Raw genomic sequence first — 19,629 nt, forward strand, 5'->3', positions numbered from 1 at the left:
ATGTATTTCACTTAAATAATATCTAGCAACACCCTAAACAATGTGGCCAATGTGGAACCTAAACGTTTTGGGTAGACTATTTAAACAATCACTGTGAAGTAAGTACATGTGTTTTTTAAAAGGTGTTAATTTCTTCTACTAAAAAAAACTGATGTAATTTGAGAAGCAAGTGTATCACAATTTTGAAGTATTCTGACTGTACATACTGTTCACATCTACTAATCTTGTCTCCTCTTCCTGAAGATGGGGATCCTACCCTTCATCTCTAGTCCACCCAATAGTTCTCAGCACACTGTATTCACTGGAGAAATACTTGTCGATTAATTTTAAGATCTCAATGATTTACTGTGCTACACAACATACAGATTTAACCAAACAATTTAGCATTCATGCTGTATCATATGAAAGAAAAACAATCCTATCCTAAAATAGCTGGAAGACTAGTAATACAATAAAAACAAGACACATGAGCCCAAGGGATATATCACTACTCTACCAAAGACAGTCCAGACACTATTAGAAAAGAAACTCAGTGTTATTTTAGTTTGGGTAAAAATACTACTAACACTAAATATTACTATTTAACTTAAAAGAATATCCCAGGGCAGTGCAATGGAAGTAAGTGGTGAAGGTGGAAGAAGGTATGAGGGGTATAAATGGTGATGAAAAAAATAAAATGAAAAATGCATTACAAAAACATCTGGCATAATGACTGACTTACCCGAAGATTGAGCTTATGCCGGAGATCTATCAGCTGCTGTGGGGTGAGGTTGGTTATCTCTTCATGCTCATTGTAAAAATTTTTTTCAAATGGTGGATAGTCAATCTGCAGGTCCAATTATTCAAAGTTAGTCTAGAATTCAAGAGTCAATCCTGTGAGTTTGATTTTAATGCAAAATAACCTTTTACAAATACTACATACGTAAAGCCATAACCAACTAGAGAACAAAGGATTCGCTTAATCATGACACCCCCCCCCCCAAAGTGTAGCTGGCACCTTCCCCGAACCCCACCTTCAACACAAACACCAACCTGCATTCTAAGGAGAGTCTTAAGAATACACTTCAGATTTGAACAATCTTAATGCAGACTAAAGAATCTCTCTCTACAATGCCAAAGGCCTCAGATTTTAAAGAAGTATTTTAAAGGAGATAGTCTACCCTATAATACTTAAATGATTCGGAGTAAGCTGTCCACTTAGCCTAGGCATTTAAAAACATTTCTAGTATTTCCTTTGGGGAGAGATCTGTGTTCAGAAGAAGAGGTCCTTTTTTTTTGAACATGGAACTGTTTACATAACTTTAAAAAAAAGGACTGATCAAGCATTTCCAATTTCAAAGAGGGAAGAAGTAATTTCTGCTATTTTTCATAGCTTACTGTACTAAGAATACAAAACAGAAGCAAAACATCACATATGAATTTGGCCACATGATTTCCTTTTTGACAGCACGGTATGTCTATAATAAACTTTTTAAAAAGAATGTAAGCCTTTGCTAGATGGTCAAAATTTTCATAATTCTAGATACAACCTAAAATTAATTATTAACAGGCAGGAAATTTTGTTATGCACCCCACAGTGCTGTACATAACAGGATTTTCTTCAGTTGTTTTCTCTTTATCAGAATGGAAGATCAGCGAAGGCAAGAATTTTTGTCTTTGTTCATAAACTTTACACATAAATATGTACATTTTTGTATTAAAAAAGAAAAACAACCAGGGGGTGGAGAGTCAGCAGCCACCGCAGGGGAAAAAAAGAAAAGAAAAAAAACCCCAAACCACTAGAGCATGAAGAAAGCTACTTATAGGCAGAAGGGGTATCCTTCCCTTACTGCTGGTCTCTCCTGGCAGACTGCCCATTACATACATTAAGACCACTGTGAATACACCAGAATGAAGTTTGAGTGCTTTGTCAAGTATCTCAAATATTTTTAGTAGATGATTATTTCAAGTACTTATGCGCTTTCCTTACTGGATTTTCACTCTTTATCGTGCACACTTCTTCCTAGAGCAGGTTCAAATATTTAGTTTCATTTGCCACATGTAAAATACCAAGGTATTATGTGGTAGCATCTGTGCAAAAGGAAACATTTAAAAAATTGAATAGACCAGCAGTTCTTAAACTTTTTAGACTCAGGTACCCTTTACACTTAACAAAAATGAGATTTCACTTATGTGGGTTATGTCTATTGATATTTACTGTATTAAAACAGAAAAATATGTAAACATATTAATTCACATCTTTACAAATCTCTTTAATGTCTGACAAAAGAAAATGGTTTCCAAATCCAGGCAAATTGTTGTGATATGTGCTATCAGCCCATGAAGAAAATCTAGCTTCACAAAGATGTTGGAAAAAAAGCATTTATTAATAGCCTTTTCAAATTCTCGTGGCTTTTTACTCTTCTTCAATGCTATACTAAAACTTGACAAGAGGTCATTTCTTAAAGGTTATTTTTATTGTGTAATCTGAAACTGTATCATGAACTTTTCATATTTCGTTAATTGTAACCCATGGGTCCGTCATGCATTTTGAAAGGAGTCTTTATTCATGCATGATTTTACAACAGCATGTACTGGCCATTTGAAAATACTGGTTTACTGGGCTAGTAGGCAGATCATTCAAATGGTGAAATTTCATTTTATATTTAAAAAAAAAAAAAGTTATCACCACCAATTTCATTACAACAAACTTTAAATATAGGAAAGCTATCAAGCTCACTGTGGTGATTATGTTTCTCAAATTCTAATTTTTGGTTGAAAGCCTAAATTTCTATCCTTGTTAATAAACATTCTTAATTGTTTTCCTTTAAGTGTCATTGATTTTCTCAAGTGAAAAGAACATTCCATGGAAAAAGCAGCTATTTCAACTCACAACTCAAACACCCAAGTGCTTTGCTAGTACTTCCCATTTTGTGACACAGAATAAAGACGTGTAATGTAAGGGTCAAGATTCAATAAATAATAAGTTTTACTATTTCAGAAGTATTCTTAAGTAACTGGTTTGTTTTTTTTTTTAAACTGTGATGGTCTGGCAGGAAAGAGTATATTGTCTAGAACAGTTGGTCCTGGTGTCTTGACTCATGCTAAGGTGTTAGCAGTTTTACCTACCATTGCTTTCAGCCACTAATGCAAATGCTGACCCAGTAACAAAAGGCAAAAATCACAGTATTATTATGACAAGTTTTTTGACTTTGCAGAATCCCTCAGGAGTCCTTGGACTGCACTTAAAGAACCACTGTTCTAGATCTAGAATCATGAGGGTATGCAAGAGCTGGTCTGACATTTAACCTCGATGAGATACTGATTCTTTCTTTTCATGTGTGTATACTAGTATCCTTATTTCCTTTTCCTAATTTAAGGAACCTGCAATTTCTGGTACCCCTTTGAAAGAACAGTCTCTTATCTGCTCCAGATCTGATAAAAATTGTAAAGGTTTACAGCAATTAAGAAAGTGCAGGCCTAAGGGCCCATTTTGAATGGAAGATGGTAAATGATAGTGTAGAAAAGTAAAAATGCTTGAAAAAAAATTCTTCACATAAAATCAAATGTGAACAGGCGGTTCAGCTGCACTTTAAACAACAACACGGGCTGTAAAGCCCGCATCACTCAGTCACTTTTTGACTCAATCACTTAGCAGAGCTGACAAGATCCCAAAGAACAAATAGTCTCATGACTTAAGAAGTGTAAGTCAGGAGTACTCAGTCATTGAGAAAACCTAAATATTAATGCTGAAGAAACTGTATCAGCTTGAAACCAGAATCAAATTCAGCAAGAAATACCATACCTCTGAATGATCAATGGGAGGAAGAGGATCAATGATTTTTTTGGAAGGTGCAATTGGATTTCCATCACTATCATATTCCAAATTATCTTCCTCTTCCTCTTGAACCACACCAGCAGTTGGGTTCTCTGCCATGTATCGAAAATAAGCTTCCTGCAGGAAAGCACAAGAGCATAATCATACCAAGTACAACTGGGAACATTTCTGCTCCTGTAATTAGTGTACACAGTGTACCAGATGACTGCAGTTTAAATACCTACCAAGTAAGACAAGACTTTTACTAGTAATGATTCCTTTAATAGCAGTATTCGGAGGGACAATCAGAAGAAATGAGTGAGACAGTTAGTACTATGAAATGATTTAACTTGTTTAACAAGAGACTTACAAATCTGTCTGTTCCACATCTTTCCTGGGGTGGGGTGTCTATCTACCCTGCCCAGGGCTGTGGACACATGCTGTGGCTTTACCAATCCAAGTTTAGAAGCTGACACTGATGAGAAAGAGTCACAAACCTGGGAAGGGCTACTGTTCACTTTGGTTCCTTTCTCACCATCCCATAACTGAACAATGAGGGAAAAAATACTAAAGGACAGTCATTAATGTTCCATCTCGAAATACAAAAATCACAAACAGAATGCCTAGGAAGAGGCAGAGGTTAGATGTTGCTAAAGGGCATCAGTAGAGCCCACACTACTCTACTTCTTGATTTATGAGAATAAACATTAATTTGAATTTAAAAAATCAAGCTGAATAAAGCTATTTGTTTTTGATGTCACAGTTGATCAAAAGTTCCATCTTCAACATGGAGGAAAGCCATGTGAATCTTTATATTACCAACTGGTCACACATGTAGAAAAGGAGCAAGTCAAATGACATTCCCTGCTGAATGTCAGGAATGGCCATTTCAGTGAAGGCAAGCTCTAGCTTGTCCCCAGTACGGACTTTGCGGGATAAAAATAAAAGATAGAAATACTGCATAGGAACTCACTTGGTCATCTTCCTCTTCAATGTCATCTCGAATACCCCTGGAAAAACAAGCGGAGAAACAAACTTCCCTGCAAATGTTCCACATACCCAGCTCCATACTTATAGCAGATTAGTGTTGAATTCCATATAGCACAGGAACTCTCAACACTAATAACAACAAAGCAGCAATAAGCACACTGTAAACTATCCATCCATCATATATGTCTAATTTCTTTTCACTCTATATGCTGTAGTTTGCATTGCTTTTAAAAGGGGTGATATGGTACCCCTAGAAACATCAATTACTAACAAAGGTGTAAGGAGTAAAAACTTCTGAAGACATATACCCAAGGATCCTACCCATGTGAACCCCATACAACAAACAATGCAGTGGTGAAAAGCATTTTGTATTTAAAAAATTCTTTTGTTATACGCCAAAAAGAACGTCACGATTTTCTTAATGTCCCCCAGTTTCTAGCTCCAGGGTAACTGCATTCAGCCAGAATCCTTGGGGACAGAGAGAAAAACTAAATCAACTCTTGGTAAATTTGAGACTATAACTCCTAAGCAGCTTACACAGAGGAGGGGATAAATGTCACCTGCTCCATCTCTCAGGAGCTACTGAAAATATGGTTGCTTCGTTCACACAACCATCTCTTTCTAATCAGACTTTCTGCCTAACCTAGAGCACTTGCTATTCCAAGGCCAGCTACACCACTAGTATAGGGTAACTGAAGGAGGATGCCACACACAGTAAGCAGCGAAGAGAGGGCTGAACCTCCCTATGGCACAGGAACCTTGGGGGCGGGCCTAAAGCACTGATTAGCAAGCAGAGGGAAAAGTCTAATCATGCCTACTTGTGTCTGGTATCAAAAGCTTTAAGAGGACTGTATTCAGCTAGGGATAGAGAATTCTCTTTCCCAGAAAATAATGTATTACAAGTTCTGACCGATTGCTAAAGCATGGTGTCACTCTTTAAATAAATTAGATTTTATTATTTATTAATAATATAGTTTTTAAATGACAACCACCATTATTTCTCATTATCAATCCTATAGGCATTAACCTATTTGATATTAACTATGGAACAAAACTCGGAACAATGAACCCAAACTTTAGTAATTATGCTTTAACTTCCACTGTAACTCATTCTTTAGTTTACTAAAAAAATTACAGAACACCACATACCATTCAACCAAAAATGCTTTTGAATTACTGCAAATTTAAAGACTTTTGTCATCTCTATTATCTGCAGAAACATATTCAAGATACAGGGATAACTTCATGTCAAAAAAATGTATGTATTTTAATTTTTCCTCTATAAACTTTGGGAGATAGTATGTCATATAATATTTTGTTTCTGTATAACCTTTGTGAGGGATAAAACAACTTACTTTACGTTTTTTCTTTCCTTGTCCTTTTCTTCAAGCCGCTTCATGTCTCTAGCCGCCTGATCCTAATGAAACAAAAGGCTGTGTGGAATCACATCAACTAAAAAGGAAATTTCTTTACAAAGAATGTTTAGATTTGAACAAGGACCACCATACTTTCAGCTATGCATTTTGACAACTGCATTTTTACAATTTTTCAAATACCCAAATGTTCTAAAAACTTGGCTATACGTGGACTGTACAACTTTCATTTGCAATCTATTACATGCACAGAAAAATCAGTAAAAATGCTTGGTCACTTTTTAAAAAATTGATAATAATCGTGACTGTAAAGAACCTTAAAATCAGGCAGATCAGGCTTTCTCAAAGTGCAGCATCAGACCATTTGTATCGCATTGCCATTGGGGCTAGGAAAAAGGGCAGATTCTGGACCTGACTCTGGAAAGGTTGTTGTCAACCTGGGGCAATCTTGTCCCCAGTGGACATTTGGCGATATCGGGAGACATTTCTGACTGACACAAATTGGCGGGGGAGAATGAAGCAGAGGTTCTTCTTAGTATCTAGTGGGTAAAGGCCACATATGCTGCTAAACATCTGAGAAAGCACAGAATAGTCCCCACGGCAAAGAATTATCAGGCCCCAAAAGCCCTGAGGTTGAAAACCCTGCTCTAAACCTACTAAATCAGAATCTGTGGGGGTAGAGTTAATGCGTGTAATTTTTCCATAGGCATTCTTATACAAAACAAACTAACAGTCACCGATTTAAATTAATTCTTTGTTTTATACGTGTGAAAACCAAAGTTAGAAAAATTTTTCCCAAGGTTAAACACGTGCTGCAGAGCTGTCGCTTGTTATAAAGCAACATGAAATTTTCTGACTTCTTTGATTTAAAAACAACAACACTGCATTAAACCTGACATGGCCAGGCATCCTACCTAATCAAATGTCCTGATAAAAAGAAATTATTTTATAAAGAAGTATTACACACAATGCACTTTTCAAGGGATTGAACCCAATTAAGATATAGAGTAAGGCAAAGGCATTCCTGTACACCAACAACGAAACTGCAGAAACACAAATCAGGAAAAAAATCCCATTCGATATAGCAACAAGAAAAATAAAGTACCTAGGAATAAACCTAACCAAGGAGGTAAAAGACCTGTACTCAGAAAACTACACAACACTGAAGAAAGAAATTAAGGAAGATACAAACAAATGGAAGCATGTACCATGTTCATGGATTGGAAGAATTAACATCATCAAAATGGCCATACTACCCAAAGCAATTTATAGATTCAATGCAATCCCTATTAGAGTACCCATGACATATTTCACAGATATAGAACAAACATTGCAGAAATTCATATGGAACCATAAACGACCTCGAATAGCAGCAGCAATTTTGAGAAAGAAGGACAAAGCAGGAGGTATCACAATACCTGATATCAAACTGTATTACAAGGCAACGGTAATCAAAACAGCCTGGTACTGGCATAAAAACAGGCTCATAGACCAATGGAACAGAATAGAGAGCCCAGAAATAAACTCAAATCTATACGATCAATTAATATTTGACAAAGGAGGCAGGAGCATAAAATGGAGCAAAAACAGTCTCTTCAACAGATGGTGTTGGGAGATCTGGACAGCTACGTGCAAAAAAATGAAACTCGATCACCAACTTACGCCATACACGAAAATAAACTCAAGATGGATAAAAGACTTAAATATAAGCCGTAACACCATAAAAGTCCTTGAGGAAAACATTGGCAGGAAAATCTCAGATATTCCACGCAGCAACATCCTCACAGACACATCCCCTAAAGCAAGGGACATAAAGGAAAGAATAAACAAATGGGACCTCATCAAAATAAAAAGCTTCTGCATGGCTAAAGAAAACAGCACCAAATTACAAAGAGAACCAACAATATGGGAAAGCATATTTGCCAATGATACCTCAGACAAGGGCCTGATCTCCAAAATATATAAAGAACTCACACGACTCCACTCCAGGAAGACAAACAACCCAATTAAAAAATGGGCAAAGGACTTGAACAGACACTTCTCCAAGGAAGACATACAGAAGGCCCAGAGACATATGAAAAGATGCTCAGCATCACTAGCCATCAGAGAGATGCAAATTAAAACCACAATGAGGTATCATCTCACACCAGTCAGAATGGCCAACATAAACAAATCCACAAACAAATGTTGGAGAGGATGCGGAGAAAAGGGAACCCTAGTGCACTGTTGGTGGGAATGCAGACTGGTGAGGCCACTGTGGAAAACAATATGGAATTTCCTCAGAAAACTAAAAATGGAACTGCCCTTTGACCCAGTAATTCCACTGCTGGGATTATACCCTAAGAACACTGAAACACCAATCCAAAAGAATCTGTGCACCCCAATGTTCATAGCAGCACAATTTACAATAGCCAAATACTGGAAGCAACCGAAGTGCCCATCAGCAAACGAGTGGATCCAAAAACTATGGTATATTTACACAATGGAATTCTACGCAGCAGAGAGAAAGAAGGAGCTTATACCCTTTGCAACAGCATGGATGAAACTGGAGAGCATTATGCTAAGTGAAATAAGCCAGGAAGTGAGGGACAAATACCATATGATCTCACCTTTAACTGGAACATAAGCAATAGAAGGAAAAAGCAAACAAAATATAACCAGAGACATTGAAGTTAAGAACAATGTAACAATAGCAAGGGCGGGGGTGGGGGGTGGGGGCGGGGACAGTGGGTAGAGGGGATTACAGGAACTACTATAAAGGACACATGAACAAATCCAAGGGGGAGGGTGGAGAGGGGGGAGGGAAGTGGGTTCACCTGGGGTGGGGTGAAGGGATGGGGGAAAAGGCATACAACTGTAATTAAATAACAATAAATAAATTTAAAAAAAAAAAAAAAAAAGATATAGAGTAAGGCAAAGGTTTAGAGTTGTGACTGTGCAAAACAGAGTTTATTCTTACATTATTAATTATCGTATTATGTTCCACATGAACAACTGTAAACCTGCTTTTGCCTCCACTTGTATTTAAGGCTATAACTAAAGGGAAGATGACATAAGCAATGTAACATAAGGAGTGGGACACAAACCCTTATGAAACATTTTTTAAGCTACATAAATCTTTTTTGGGGGGAACAAAGGCTAAAAATAAATCCTTGTTTTGAGTCTTATCACTAGAAAAGTTTACATATATCGAAGATCAGGAATTAATACAATACTTCAGCAACAACTCTCTCTCCATGATCAGACAATACTCAATATCTCTATTCTAAAATCAGCAAAACCTCTTCAGATACTATACCAAAAAAATTCCAGAAGAATGATTATCATTCAAAAAGACCGAACCTCCAAACTGCTTCAACTACTTGAAATGACAAGCAAGAGAATACGGGCCATTCTTGGATACTCCTACTCAGAAAGGGCGATGGCAGGTTGCACTACCAAAAACCAAATCTAAATTTAAACCTAGAAAATGAGCTGACTTTTCTTTTAATTCATCGCTAGGGATAGCTCAAGAAATAACGAGAAACACTGCCCTTTGAGAAATGTCCATATCTCAAGAAAATGAAAAATACATATACATATGTAAAAAGATATCTCAAACATGACAATCTTTATTTATTGCCTTTACTTCTAGAGAGAACCATTTAACATTTTTACTAAATCATTACCATGGTGCAAAGCACATGTATATTATGAAGAGTTTTGGTAAGTGTTATATGGCAGAAATACATGGTGTTATAAGAACTCAGATACAGAATGATACCCCAGAAAGAATATGGGCTTTGGAGTTGAATCCTGGCTCTGTTAACCTATTGGGTGTACATTCTTTGGCAAGCAATTTGAGTTGTTTTAAATCAAAGGTAGGAAATTCATATACCTAATGGGTGCCAATCACAATGAATGAAGTGAGTCAGGATTAAGAAAAGGTGTATTCTTTAGACAGACATGCTTTGCTTATACTTTAGTAAGCAGGAATATTCTTCTAAAGCATGTTCTAATTTTTCTTGTATAACATAGCCATGAGTCTTTTATTTTTTGATATTTGATAAGAGGCCCAAGCACTGAAAAGTATACCTCCACTGTAAGAAAACCACAATGCAAGTGTGATAATAAATGGCTCTAACTGGTGGGCCTCTATGTCAAGAAGACAATAGGGATTGGTAGAACTATGGTGAACTAGAAAAAGCATGCCTTGTCTACAGAAGGCAGTCATTTACTCAGCAACAGCCTGCTTTTTCCAAGCGAGAATGCAGGCCTAGTATTACCAAATCTTCCACTTTTTGAGAGTCCAAACTTTTAGACAAAATCTCCTGATCTTAAACATGTCAGTTCACATTTTTAAAAAGCAATATCTAGGCCAACCAAAAACACACCCACATTGGGTTCTTTCTTTCCCTCCTTCCTTAGAGAGATGAACTAAAGACTTCAAGTAACAAGTAAGTCAGTAATCTGGAAGGATTCTATTTCATAAGCAATGAAGTGACAGTTTTGAAAAGAAGAAACATGCTTTAGTGTTAGTCTACCTACCTAGCTATATACCACATAAATGAGAGAGCAAAGGGCCTAAAGCAGGGAGAATTTAGATCAGGCAAGAATTCATAAGGGAATAAAGGATGAACACAGTGAAAACAAAAGGAACAGATGCAAGAGAAATTGTAAAGACTGACAGAACCTGGCAAATGAGTTAAGGTAGCATGATGTACTAGAAAGAGCTAGGCTATCAGCACTACTAAGCAAGTAAGTCCCAGCTCTGCCATGTAGTACCAATATGATCTGAGGCAAGGGATTCAAATTATCTTAGGGTTCAGTTTTCTTACTAGTTATATAATTACATTTACATATTTTCTTTCTGCCTATTCCCCAATGTTATCCTGAAGGTTGGTTAAATGAACTAAGTGATGAACATGCTTGATCATCTGCTAAAAAGAAAATGAGAGGGACAGGTAAAAAGAAGTTAAAGCCAAGGTGACTGTGTGAATATTGGTGCCATTAAGAGGCGTGAGAAGAAAAAGACAATGAACTGGTTTCAAGGTGCCAGGGGCACATACCCATATAAAAATGGCCAACATGCTTCTAGAAAAGCAGAGCTGAAACCAAGGAGAGACTAAAGACATGAATTGTTCATATAGAAGTTAAGTTGTAGAAGTGGATGAGGTCCCCTTATATATACATACATAAGGAATGTATAGAGTGAATAGAGCAAATCAACTGAGAATGGTAGAATTATCAAATTTGAAAAACTAGAAGAGAATCACAAAAACAGGTAACCATCACATAGATATATAATGGTAATAGTGGTATAACAATAACATGGTAGCCACATTTTTTAAGTTATCTTAAATATACAGAAATACTGACAGATGAAATCATTATGTTTACTTTAAAATAATCTAAAAGAGGTGTGGGATGAGTTAGATAACAAAAGTTCACAGATAAAGTAGGGTGAAGGGTACACAGGGCAAGGGCTCATTTTATTCTACTTTTGTATGCATTTAAATTTTTTCTTAATAACAAATAAGTAAATAAGTAGAAAGAAGTCAAAGAGCGGGAAGAAAAGGACAAAATTCAAAATCACAAAAGCCTAATGAGAAGAATTTTAAGAAAAGTGGTCAGCAATTTCAATTACTACAGGGAGGTCATGAATGTTGATGGCAAGAAATACTAAACATTAGAAGTACAGAATTTGTAATTTTAGCAAGTTCCTTCAATTTAATTGCCTCACATATGCATTTAATATAGACTGAATGAGATAATGTTCATTCCACCTAAGAATATACCAAGAATTATTAAAATAAAATACACACAAAAATCTTGAGCTATTATGTTCAAGGGTCACGGGTCAACTGGAAGTGTATTTAAGAAAAGAGTACGAGAGCAAAATTCTCCCCCAAAAGGGACAGAAAACAAATTCTGAATGAGGATGGAACAGTAGGTTAATTTGGGCTCCTTCTAATCATGAGCATTTTAATAAAACAGAGTTGATACTTGCTTCCACTTCAGCCATGAATGCCTCCAAGGGATCATCATCACTGTCAGAATCTGCAGGCTTGGAACGGAATTGCTGGCGAGTAGGTGAGTTTTCAGCAGGAATATAAGGTAAATCAACATTGCTAGAGTCTTCTTCCTCGTCTTCAAAATATCTGAAAATTAAGATGCATGATTGGCAAAGTCAATGTTTAGTTTGGGGTCAGTGAATTTTTAATTTAACAGAAATGTTTATTATGATACTATTTATGTTTATTATGATTATATGTTACTATTAAGAAATTTAAATTACATAGGTTAGACACCCCCAGGCTTTGGCTAAAAACTTAATAATAATTATTACTTAATACAAGCAAAATTCTAACATTGCCAAAAACAAAAAAGTCACAGCAGATTCACTACTTCAACAGTGTCTGTTCAAATTAATTTTCAGTTGTAAAATTTTCAGTACAAGTGTGTCACTGTTGGATAGATATAGCAAATATTAAAGAATGTATGCTATGGGAAAAATTATTATTATTTTTTAAAGTTTTTATCTATTTATTAACAAAGGGAAAGGGAGGGAGAAAGAGAGGGAGAGAAACATCAATGTGTGGCTGCCTCTCACGCACCTCCCACCGGGGACCTGGCCTGCAACCCAGGCATGTGCCCTGATTGGGAATCAAACTGGCAACCTTTTGGTTCACAGGCCGGTGCTCAGTCCAGTGAGCCACACAAGCCAGGGTGGATAAAAATTACTTTCATATGAAATATTAAAAACCTATTACTATTATAATCCTTTAAAATTTTTAGAGATATGTTCATTAGCCTAGGGACTCTTCCATCGGAAGTTCTGGGCTATTTTCTGAGGACCAACAGAAAACGTCTAGAATTAAAAAAAAAAAAAGCTCAATCTCAAACCATTCACTATACTACCTAAGTATTCAGAAAAGACAACTTCAAAGCCTGGAGAGAGTATCACTTTCTCACTAACAGAAATCCCAGAAATGGCTATAGCTCTTTATAAACTGAAATAAAACAAAAACATTGTTTAGACCTTACCTCAAAATTAAATAAAAACAGTAATATAACCAAATATTTAACAAATAAGTTTAACTATAGTATAATTATAAATATTGAAAGTATAATCATAAATAAACAAGTGTAAACAAATAACTACAGTTTAAAATTTTAAAGCATTTCCTCTATAGGAATTTTTTAAAAGCTGTTATGTGCTACACACACATGCATATTCATTTACATAGGTTTCATTTAACTGAACACGGGTTTTTGTTTAATAAAAACGTGTCCCTGAACTGGTAAACTGCTCTCTAGAATAATGACTCTTGACTTTGTTGCACCTTAAACACCTACTTCTGTACTGAATTCCTGAATGCTATAACAGCTTTTTAAAATGCTGCTGTTGTACTTTAAGCACTCTTGATATTGAGGAGCTATTTTTTAATTAAAAAAAAAATCTCCAGCTGTGTCACAACCAGGTAGATATTAATAGCAGCAAGAAATTCTTCAGATTTAGCAAAGACAGAAATTATATAGGAATTAGAATGCAAACCTTCAAATCCCATCTTTCTATAATAACCGCCTTATTAGACAAAGTTAAAAAAGAAAATTGCTAAATATGTTTCCTGAGAACTGTGGGCAAAAATCTGAGATTTTCCACCACTATTAATATCTTACAACATAATAGTTTTAAGGACTTGGGTGTTGAGGCAAACTGTGTCTCTACCAGTCCTGACAACTACCTGTGTTTACAAAACAATTTATATGGTGTCAATAGAAGACTTCAGTAAAGACCATCAAAAATCTCTTCAGTCATATTTAGGTCTCAATGACCTCAAATCCTTTTTGGATCAAGTAAAAGGATAAGTAAGCACAAAAGTATTATATTCCTTACAAATAAGTAAATGTGACAATTTATCTTATTAGCAACAATGTAATTCAGTGAGATATCCAATTTAAGAAGTCATATTATTGTTCAGGAAATAAAGTATTTCTTTGCCGCAATTTCTGCTGACAGAATGAATTATCTCAAAGCCCAACCTTTGCTAAATTATCAGGAATTACCACTTACGCATTTTCTTCGTCAAAATTGGCTCGTTTAGATCCAATTTTGTAGAAAGAAGGGAGCTGTGGTGGAGCCGACTTTCCAAATCCGGAAGAAGAACTGGTTGCCCCAAAGGCACTGTGGGATTGTTGTGGGAGTTTTGGTTCCTCCTTCTTTCCAGCACTAATGGCAAAACCTCCAAAGCCAAACCCTCTCTTCGTGCCAGGGCCACCTTTATTCCAGTTCATGGTGTCAACAATTGATCTGCTAGTAACAAGATACATTAATATAAATTTAACTTTATAGATAGCCCATTGATTTTGTCTTTCCCAACCTCTACCTACAATTTCATTTTAAACTTTTGCCTCTCACTTAAAACTTCCTCTTTGTAATTCAGATATGCAATATGCTAATCTCAGAGAAATGATTACATTCTCTCAAACACTGAAGACTACTTTTATTTTTCATTGCTGTTAGAGAGAAGAAAGGAGAGGGGAAACACCGAGCCGAGGCCACAAGACAAGAGAAGCAAAAATCAGTTGTCTCCCACACACATCCCCACTGGAGATCAAATCTGGAACCAAGGTGATGTGCCCTGACTAGGAATCAAACCCATAGCCTTTTGGTTACAGGATAACGCTTCAAACAACTGAGCCACACTGGCCAGGGCACAAGTTACCTAAGTTTTGTTGAAAAGCAGGAGGCTCATAAAGCAGAAACAAAATTTAAAATACCTGATATTTCCTCTCCTAGATATGTAATTTTGCTGATCCCTTGTTATTTTTTCTACATTTATGTATACATACACACAATTTAGACACAAAACTAAAACCCTACTGTACATAGTTTCAGTTACTGATTTTTTCACCTAATGATACACTATGAACACCTTTAAATGTCAATAAATGTATTTCTCCACTGTTTTATGATGTTGTGAAACATATCATACAGCTGTACCTTTGTGCATACCCTTAATTATTTCTTTAGGATCAATTTTTAAAATGTGATTGCTTAGCCAAAGGGTCTATGCATTCTGACTTTTAAAAACTTTAATTACTACTCACATTTATGAAAAAGTATCCACTACATGTTCAGTCAAGTAAGAGAGTAAAACAAAGTGGATGATTATGATTCAATGTAAAAGCATGAGTTACAGTATACAGAAATAGTTGGAGGGCTGTTAACCAAAATGCTAACTGCAGATACTTGATTTTTACTTTCTTCTTTGTATTAAAGTTTACCAATGGACTCTGAAGCCAACGTGGAAACGACTTTCAAAAACAGCTTTTTACTGATGACATTGTTGAAAGGACAAAGAACAACATGCTCTACTTTTCTGGTTCTGTGACCCTCCCCCATATACACCTTACAGGTTTTGTTTGAACTATTACATAGCCCTTAGTTCAGTCTGCTTAGTATTCAATTTGATTTACACTATGTCAAACCTCACCCTTGGGGCACCATTAGTTCCAGATAGAGACTGTCTTTACTCATTTTGGACTTTCCACAGAAGTTAACGCACTGCTAAAACAATTACTTGATTGAGTACCAGTTTGCCTAAACTTAATTAAGACCATCTCCTGCTGTCTTCAGGAATCCTTTAATGGAAATAATTCTAACGTAAGTCTAGTGAGATGAGATTCAGTAAGAATATTTACAAGCAAGATGTCATTAATAATGTGGAACTAGGGAAAGTCACATCCAAGTGAGGTGAGCTTTCAGACACTCAGCAAAAATCCTCTTCCACGTTCTTCCAGATCCTGGCCCCAAACCCTCCTGACACATGTTGCTGATTCCATCATTCCCTTCAGTTCAGTAACTCTTCAGTTACTCAAGTAAGGCTGGAAAAAAGACTCTCCATTGTGGCAAGAAACTACTTTACCATTCTTATCTCCCAGGGTTTCCCCACATGGTTTCTTTGGTAAATGCTCTTCCCTCTACCTGGATTCCCTCCCCACCAAATCTCTCATTACACCTACCTACCACAGTCCTATCCTTCAAAGCCCATCTCAATACCAACTGCTACAACTATGACAGGAATATGATTCCAACAGAGAAGTGCCATCTCCTTCCTCAATTTCCCTTCCTGGTCTTAAAACACCCAACATTTAGTCCTCTTCGTGCCTTTGTTTTCTCTCTCCAACTCCATGTTATGGGTTTCACGGGTGAAGAAACAGGCTTCTCCATTTATCTCTTTTGTTTTCCAAACAAAAGAGTATATATTCATTAATCAAGTTTATTCAATACAGGGACCCAAGGAGATTTACAAATTGGGGAAAGAGAAAAATTAAAGATAGTATAAGGTCCCACCTGGTATGGTTCTGGACACTAAAATACTGTGATTTAGTAGGAAATCATAATACCAGAGTAAAATAACACAAACTATGGAGCCAGGCTATGTTCAAGCTCAAGCTTTGCCACTAACTTGATATGAATCTCAAGGAACCTCAAGGAAGTTACTTAGCTTCTCTGGGCCTCAGTTTCCTCATCTGCAAGATGGTAAGAATATCGCCTACTTCACAGCTGGTGTGAGAAATTGAGTTCATACACAAAAACACATTTACAACATAGTATGTACACAATATTTATTAGCGGTCATGTTTATCATTACTTTTTCTCCAGAAATCCATATCTCTATTGGTAAATGAATACCAAGTTACACTTCTCAGATCTCTTTCAACTCAGGGATTCCATAAGTAAGTGCTACGTGACACTGATGATGTCAGAGATCACTACCAGCTGACAAATGAGAATAGGATTCATAAGGGAGCTACAACCCATGGGAGGCACAGAAAGATGCTGCGTAGAGAAGTATGAAGGAAGACATTGTAGGGAGAAAAGCTAGAAATAGCAAAGGCTAGAAAGTCAGAGTAAGTGTGGAACATAAGAAAGATAAATTGTCTCAAGTTTATGTCTTGGACAATGGTGGAAAAGAAATACAACTGATTATAAAACCACATTACTGTATCAAAACTTGTGTTTTGGGAGTAAGAGGAGTTCTGGTGACATCTGATTAGCATTCACCTAGTAATAAGCCTTGAGAACATTTCACACACCATAAACCTGCCCATTCTTTAACAAAAATCTGTACAAAACCCAAGAATTCCATTACTTTCTTCTAAAGCCAAATATAAGTGAATGCTGGGTTATACTTATTTTAAAAGCATCTCTTTCCTCTCCATTAGCTTAAAGAAACTAAGAACTAATTATGTGAATAGTACCAATTGGATAAAAACTAAAATAAAAACAACTGTACCCCTCCATGAATCATACTAAATTTTAACAATACAATCTAAGTCGGATCTTATCACCCCTCTGCTCAAACCCTCAGATGGTTCCCATCTCAAGCAAAGCAAAAGTGAAAAAGCCTCCCAATAGCCTAAAAGGTCCTGGCTGTTCTGCTCCCACCCCCAATTCTTTTTCTTTCCTGACTTTGTACTCCTAATACTCCCTCCTTTGCTCACAGTGCTACAGCACATTGGTCTTCTAATTGTTCCTCTAACATCATTGTCCTCTGCGAGGCCTTTTACACTTGCTGTTCCCTCTGCCTAGAACATTCCTTTCCCCAGACACTGGCTAGGCTCATCATTCCTCACCTGCTTTTAGTCTGCTTAGGTATTAGCTTATCTATACATTCCTTATCTATAGCTTATCTATAAATACATTCCTGACCACTCTATTTGAAAATGCAACACCTTCCCATCTATCTTTCCAGGTGTATTTTTTCCTAAGGTACTAATAATCTTCTAACATACAGTATAACATATATTTGTTTACTGTCTCTCTTCCCCTCACTGGAAAGTAAGTTTCAGGAAGGCAGGAGTCAAGAGACCTAAAACAGTGCTAGGGAATAGGCACACACTAGGCATCAATGAGAACATTTCTTAAATGAATGAATTGCAAATTAGGCCATATAATGCCCCTTCTAGGTACAGGAAAACACAGCATACTTCTTTTTTTCACCAATGAGAATCTGAAAATTAATTTTTGTATTAAACACTTATTGCTCACCTCGTATGTGCCAGAACTGTGCTTGGCTCTGCAAAGTAACAGTGACTAAAAAGTAATCTCTGCCTATTAGGAGCACCGGGGTGTTTATACGGGGGAGAAGAGATACAGAAACATCGTAACCTCCCCCCCCCCCCCAAAAAAAAACCCAAACACAGAAAAGCCAAAGGAAATAATTGGAACCTGAAGGAGGGGCAAAAGAGGAAATGTTTCATTCACTAAGGTGACAAGGAAGGTATGTATGATTCCCCCCAAACTCGCGACTAGTAAAGTTTCCCTTTGTATAATTGGTTCGTAAACTTGCAACTCCATGTAAATTATTTACTCACATCAGGCAGGCTTTTAGGCAGGCTGCAAAAAAGTTTCGGTGATGATGGTGACGCTAATCACTATCTACTGAAGGCTGCACGAAGCTCACCGACTTTGTCTCTCTCTCCCGCTTTGGCAACTTTTGCCTACAGGCTCCCTCCGACTTGGAGGCTTGCCTCCGCCAACTGCTGCTGGCTAAAGTCAAAATCCCCCCGTGGCTATCCGTACGAAGGAGCTCGGAACCTTGCAAATCCCCTCCGCAGCCAAGCGAGCGGGCGCCGCCTCGGGAAAGCCGCCAACTGGGCCTCCGTAAGAGTTCCGGGAGAAGCGGGAGCCGTGGGAAGGCGACGCGGCTCGGAAGAACCTTTTGGGGCCTCAGCCCCACACTCGCACCTCTCGCCGGCTCCCTGGGCCTTCGGCGCCCAGGCGCTCCGCCGACTCTTTGTTAAGTGAGGCCGCGGTTCCCCGGCCTCCGCTAGGCCCCGCAGTTGCCTCCAGTGCCATCAAGGGGCCGCAACCCCGCGTCCAGACCCACCTCGCACAAACCTGCTGCTGTAGCGGCACCTACTACTTCCTCCGACGCGGGGAGAATCCCACGGCCCGAAATACGCGCGGACCAGGCCGCGTCCCGCCGCGCTCCTCCCTCTCCGCCCCTTACGCCGCCGCCGCCGCCGCCGCCGCTTCTAGACCCGTTGCCCACTGTGGGGGAGGGGAATACAAACCTGACATGCGCATTGCAGAGCGCGGGCCGAAGGGCGGGGCCTGAGCCTACGGCTCCCGGAAAGCGCTTTGGGCTCTTCTGGTCCTTTTTGCTCCAGAATTGCTCGCAGGCTTCTCACACACTTTGACTTGGGCTCTGCTCTTGGGCGAGGAGTGTTCCTGGCCTGTGTAGGAAGTGGGCCGGCGACTGAATAAAGAGTAGCAGTGACAGGAAGCCGCCCAATAATTCCAAGAAAAGGGTTTGGGCGGAAACCGCATATACATAAAATTGTCGATCCCTTAAACTCTGGTCCTTGGCAAATACGACCTAGGCAACCTTTCTCCGCGTGCCTCTGGCCACGTGGTTCCATAGAGCATGGCCACCTTTAGCTTCCGGAGCACCGGTTCAGTGTGATGACAATTTG

At 37.8% G+C, this 19,629-nt stretch overlaps 1 protein-coding gene across 7 annotated transcripts in view; it reads right to left on the reverse strand.

Moving 5' to 3' along the window:
• The window catches only part of DDX42 (DEAD-box helicase 42), a 32,183-nt gene extending 12,611 nt beyond the window's left edge, over positions 1 to 19,572 (reverse strand). Inside the window, exons 1-7 of one of the 7 annotated variants that reach the window (XM_024573045.4) lie at positions 19,228 to 19,572; positions 14,216 to 14,452; positions 12,149 to 12,299; positions 6,142 to 6,203; positions 4,770 to 4,806; positions 3,785 to 3,934; positions 722 to 826 (exon numbers count right to left, since the gene is read on the reverse strand). In XM_024573045.4, the coding sequence (XP_024428813.1) occupies positions 722 to 826; positions 3,785 to 3,934; positions 4,770 to 4,806; positions 6,142 to 6,203; positions 12,149 to 12,299; positions 14,216 to 14,436 (726 nt within the window). In that variant the 5' untranslated portion in view covers positions 14,437 to 14,452; positions 19,228 to 19,572. Of the gene's footprint in view, positions 1 to 721; positions 827 to 3,784; positions 3,935 to 4,769; positions 4,807 to 6,141; positions 6,204 to 12,148; positions 12,300 to 14,215; positions 14,456 to 19,040; positions 19,201 to 19,227 lie in introns of those variants that run through there. The other 6 variants (XM_024573046.4, XM_024573044.3, XM_024573041.3 and 3 more) reach the window with 6 other exon arrangements.
• Positions 19,573 to 19,629: the final 57 nt, after the last annotated feature.

This window comes from Desmodus rotundus, chromosome 9 (genome assembly GCF_022682495.2).
Source record: "Desmodus rotundus isolate HL8 chromosome 9, HLdesRot8A.1, whole genome shotgun sequence".
NCBI classification, from domain to species: domain Eukaryota; kingdom Metazoa; phylum Chordata; class Mammalia; order Chiroptera; family Phyllostomidae; genus Desmodus; species Desmodus rotundus.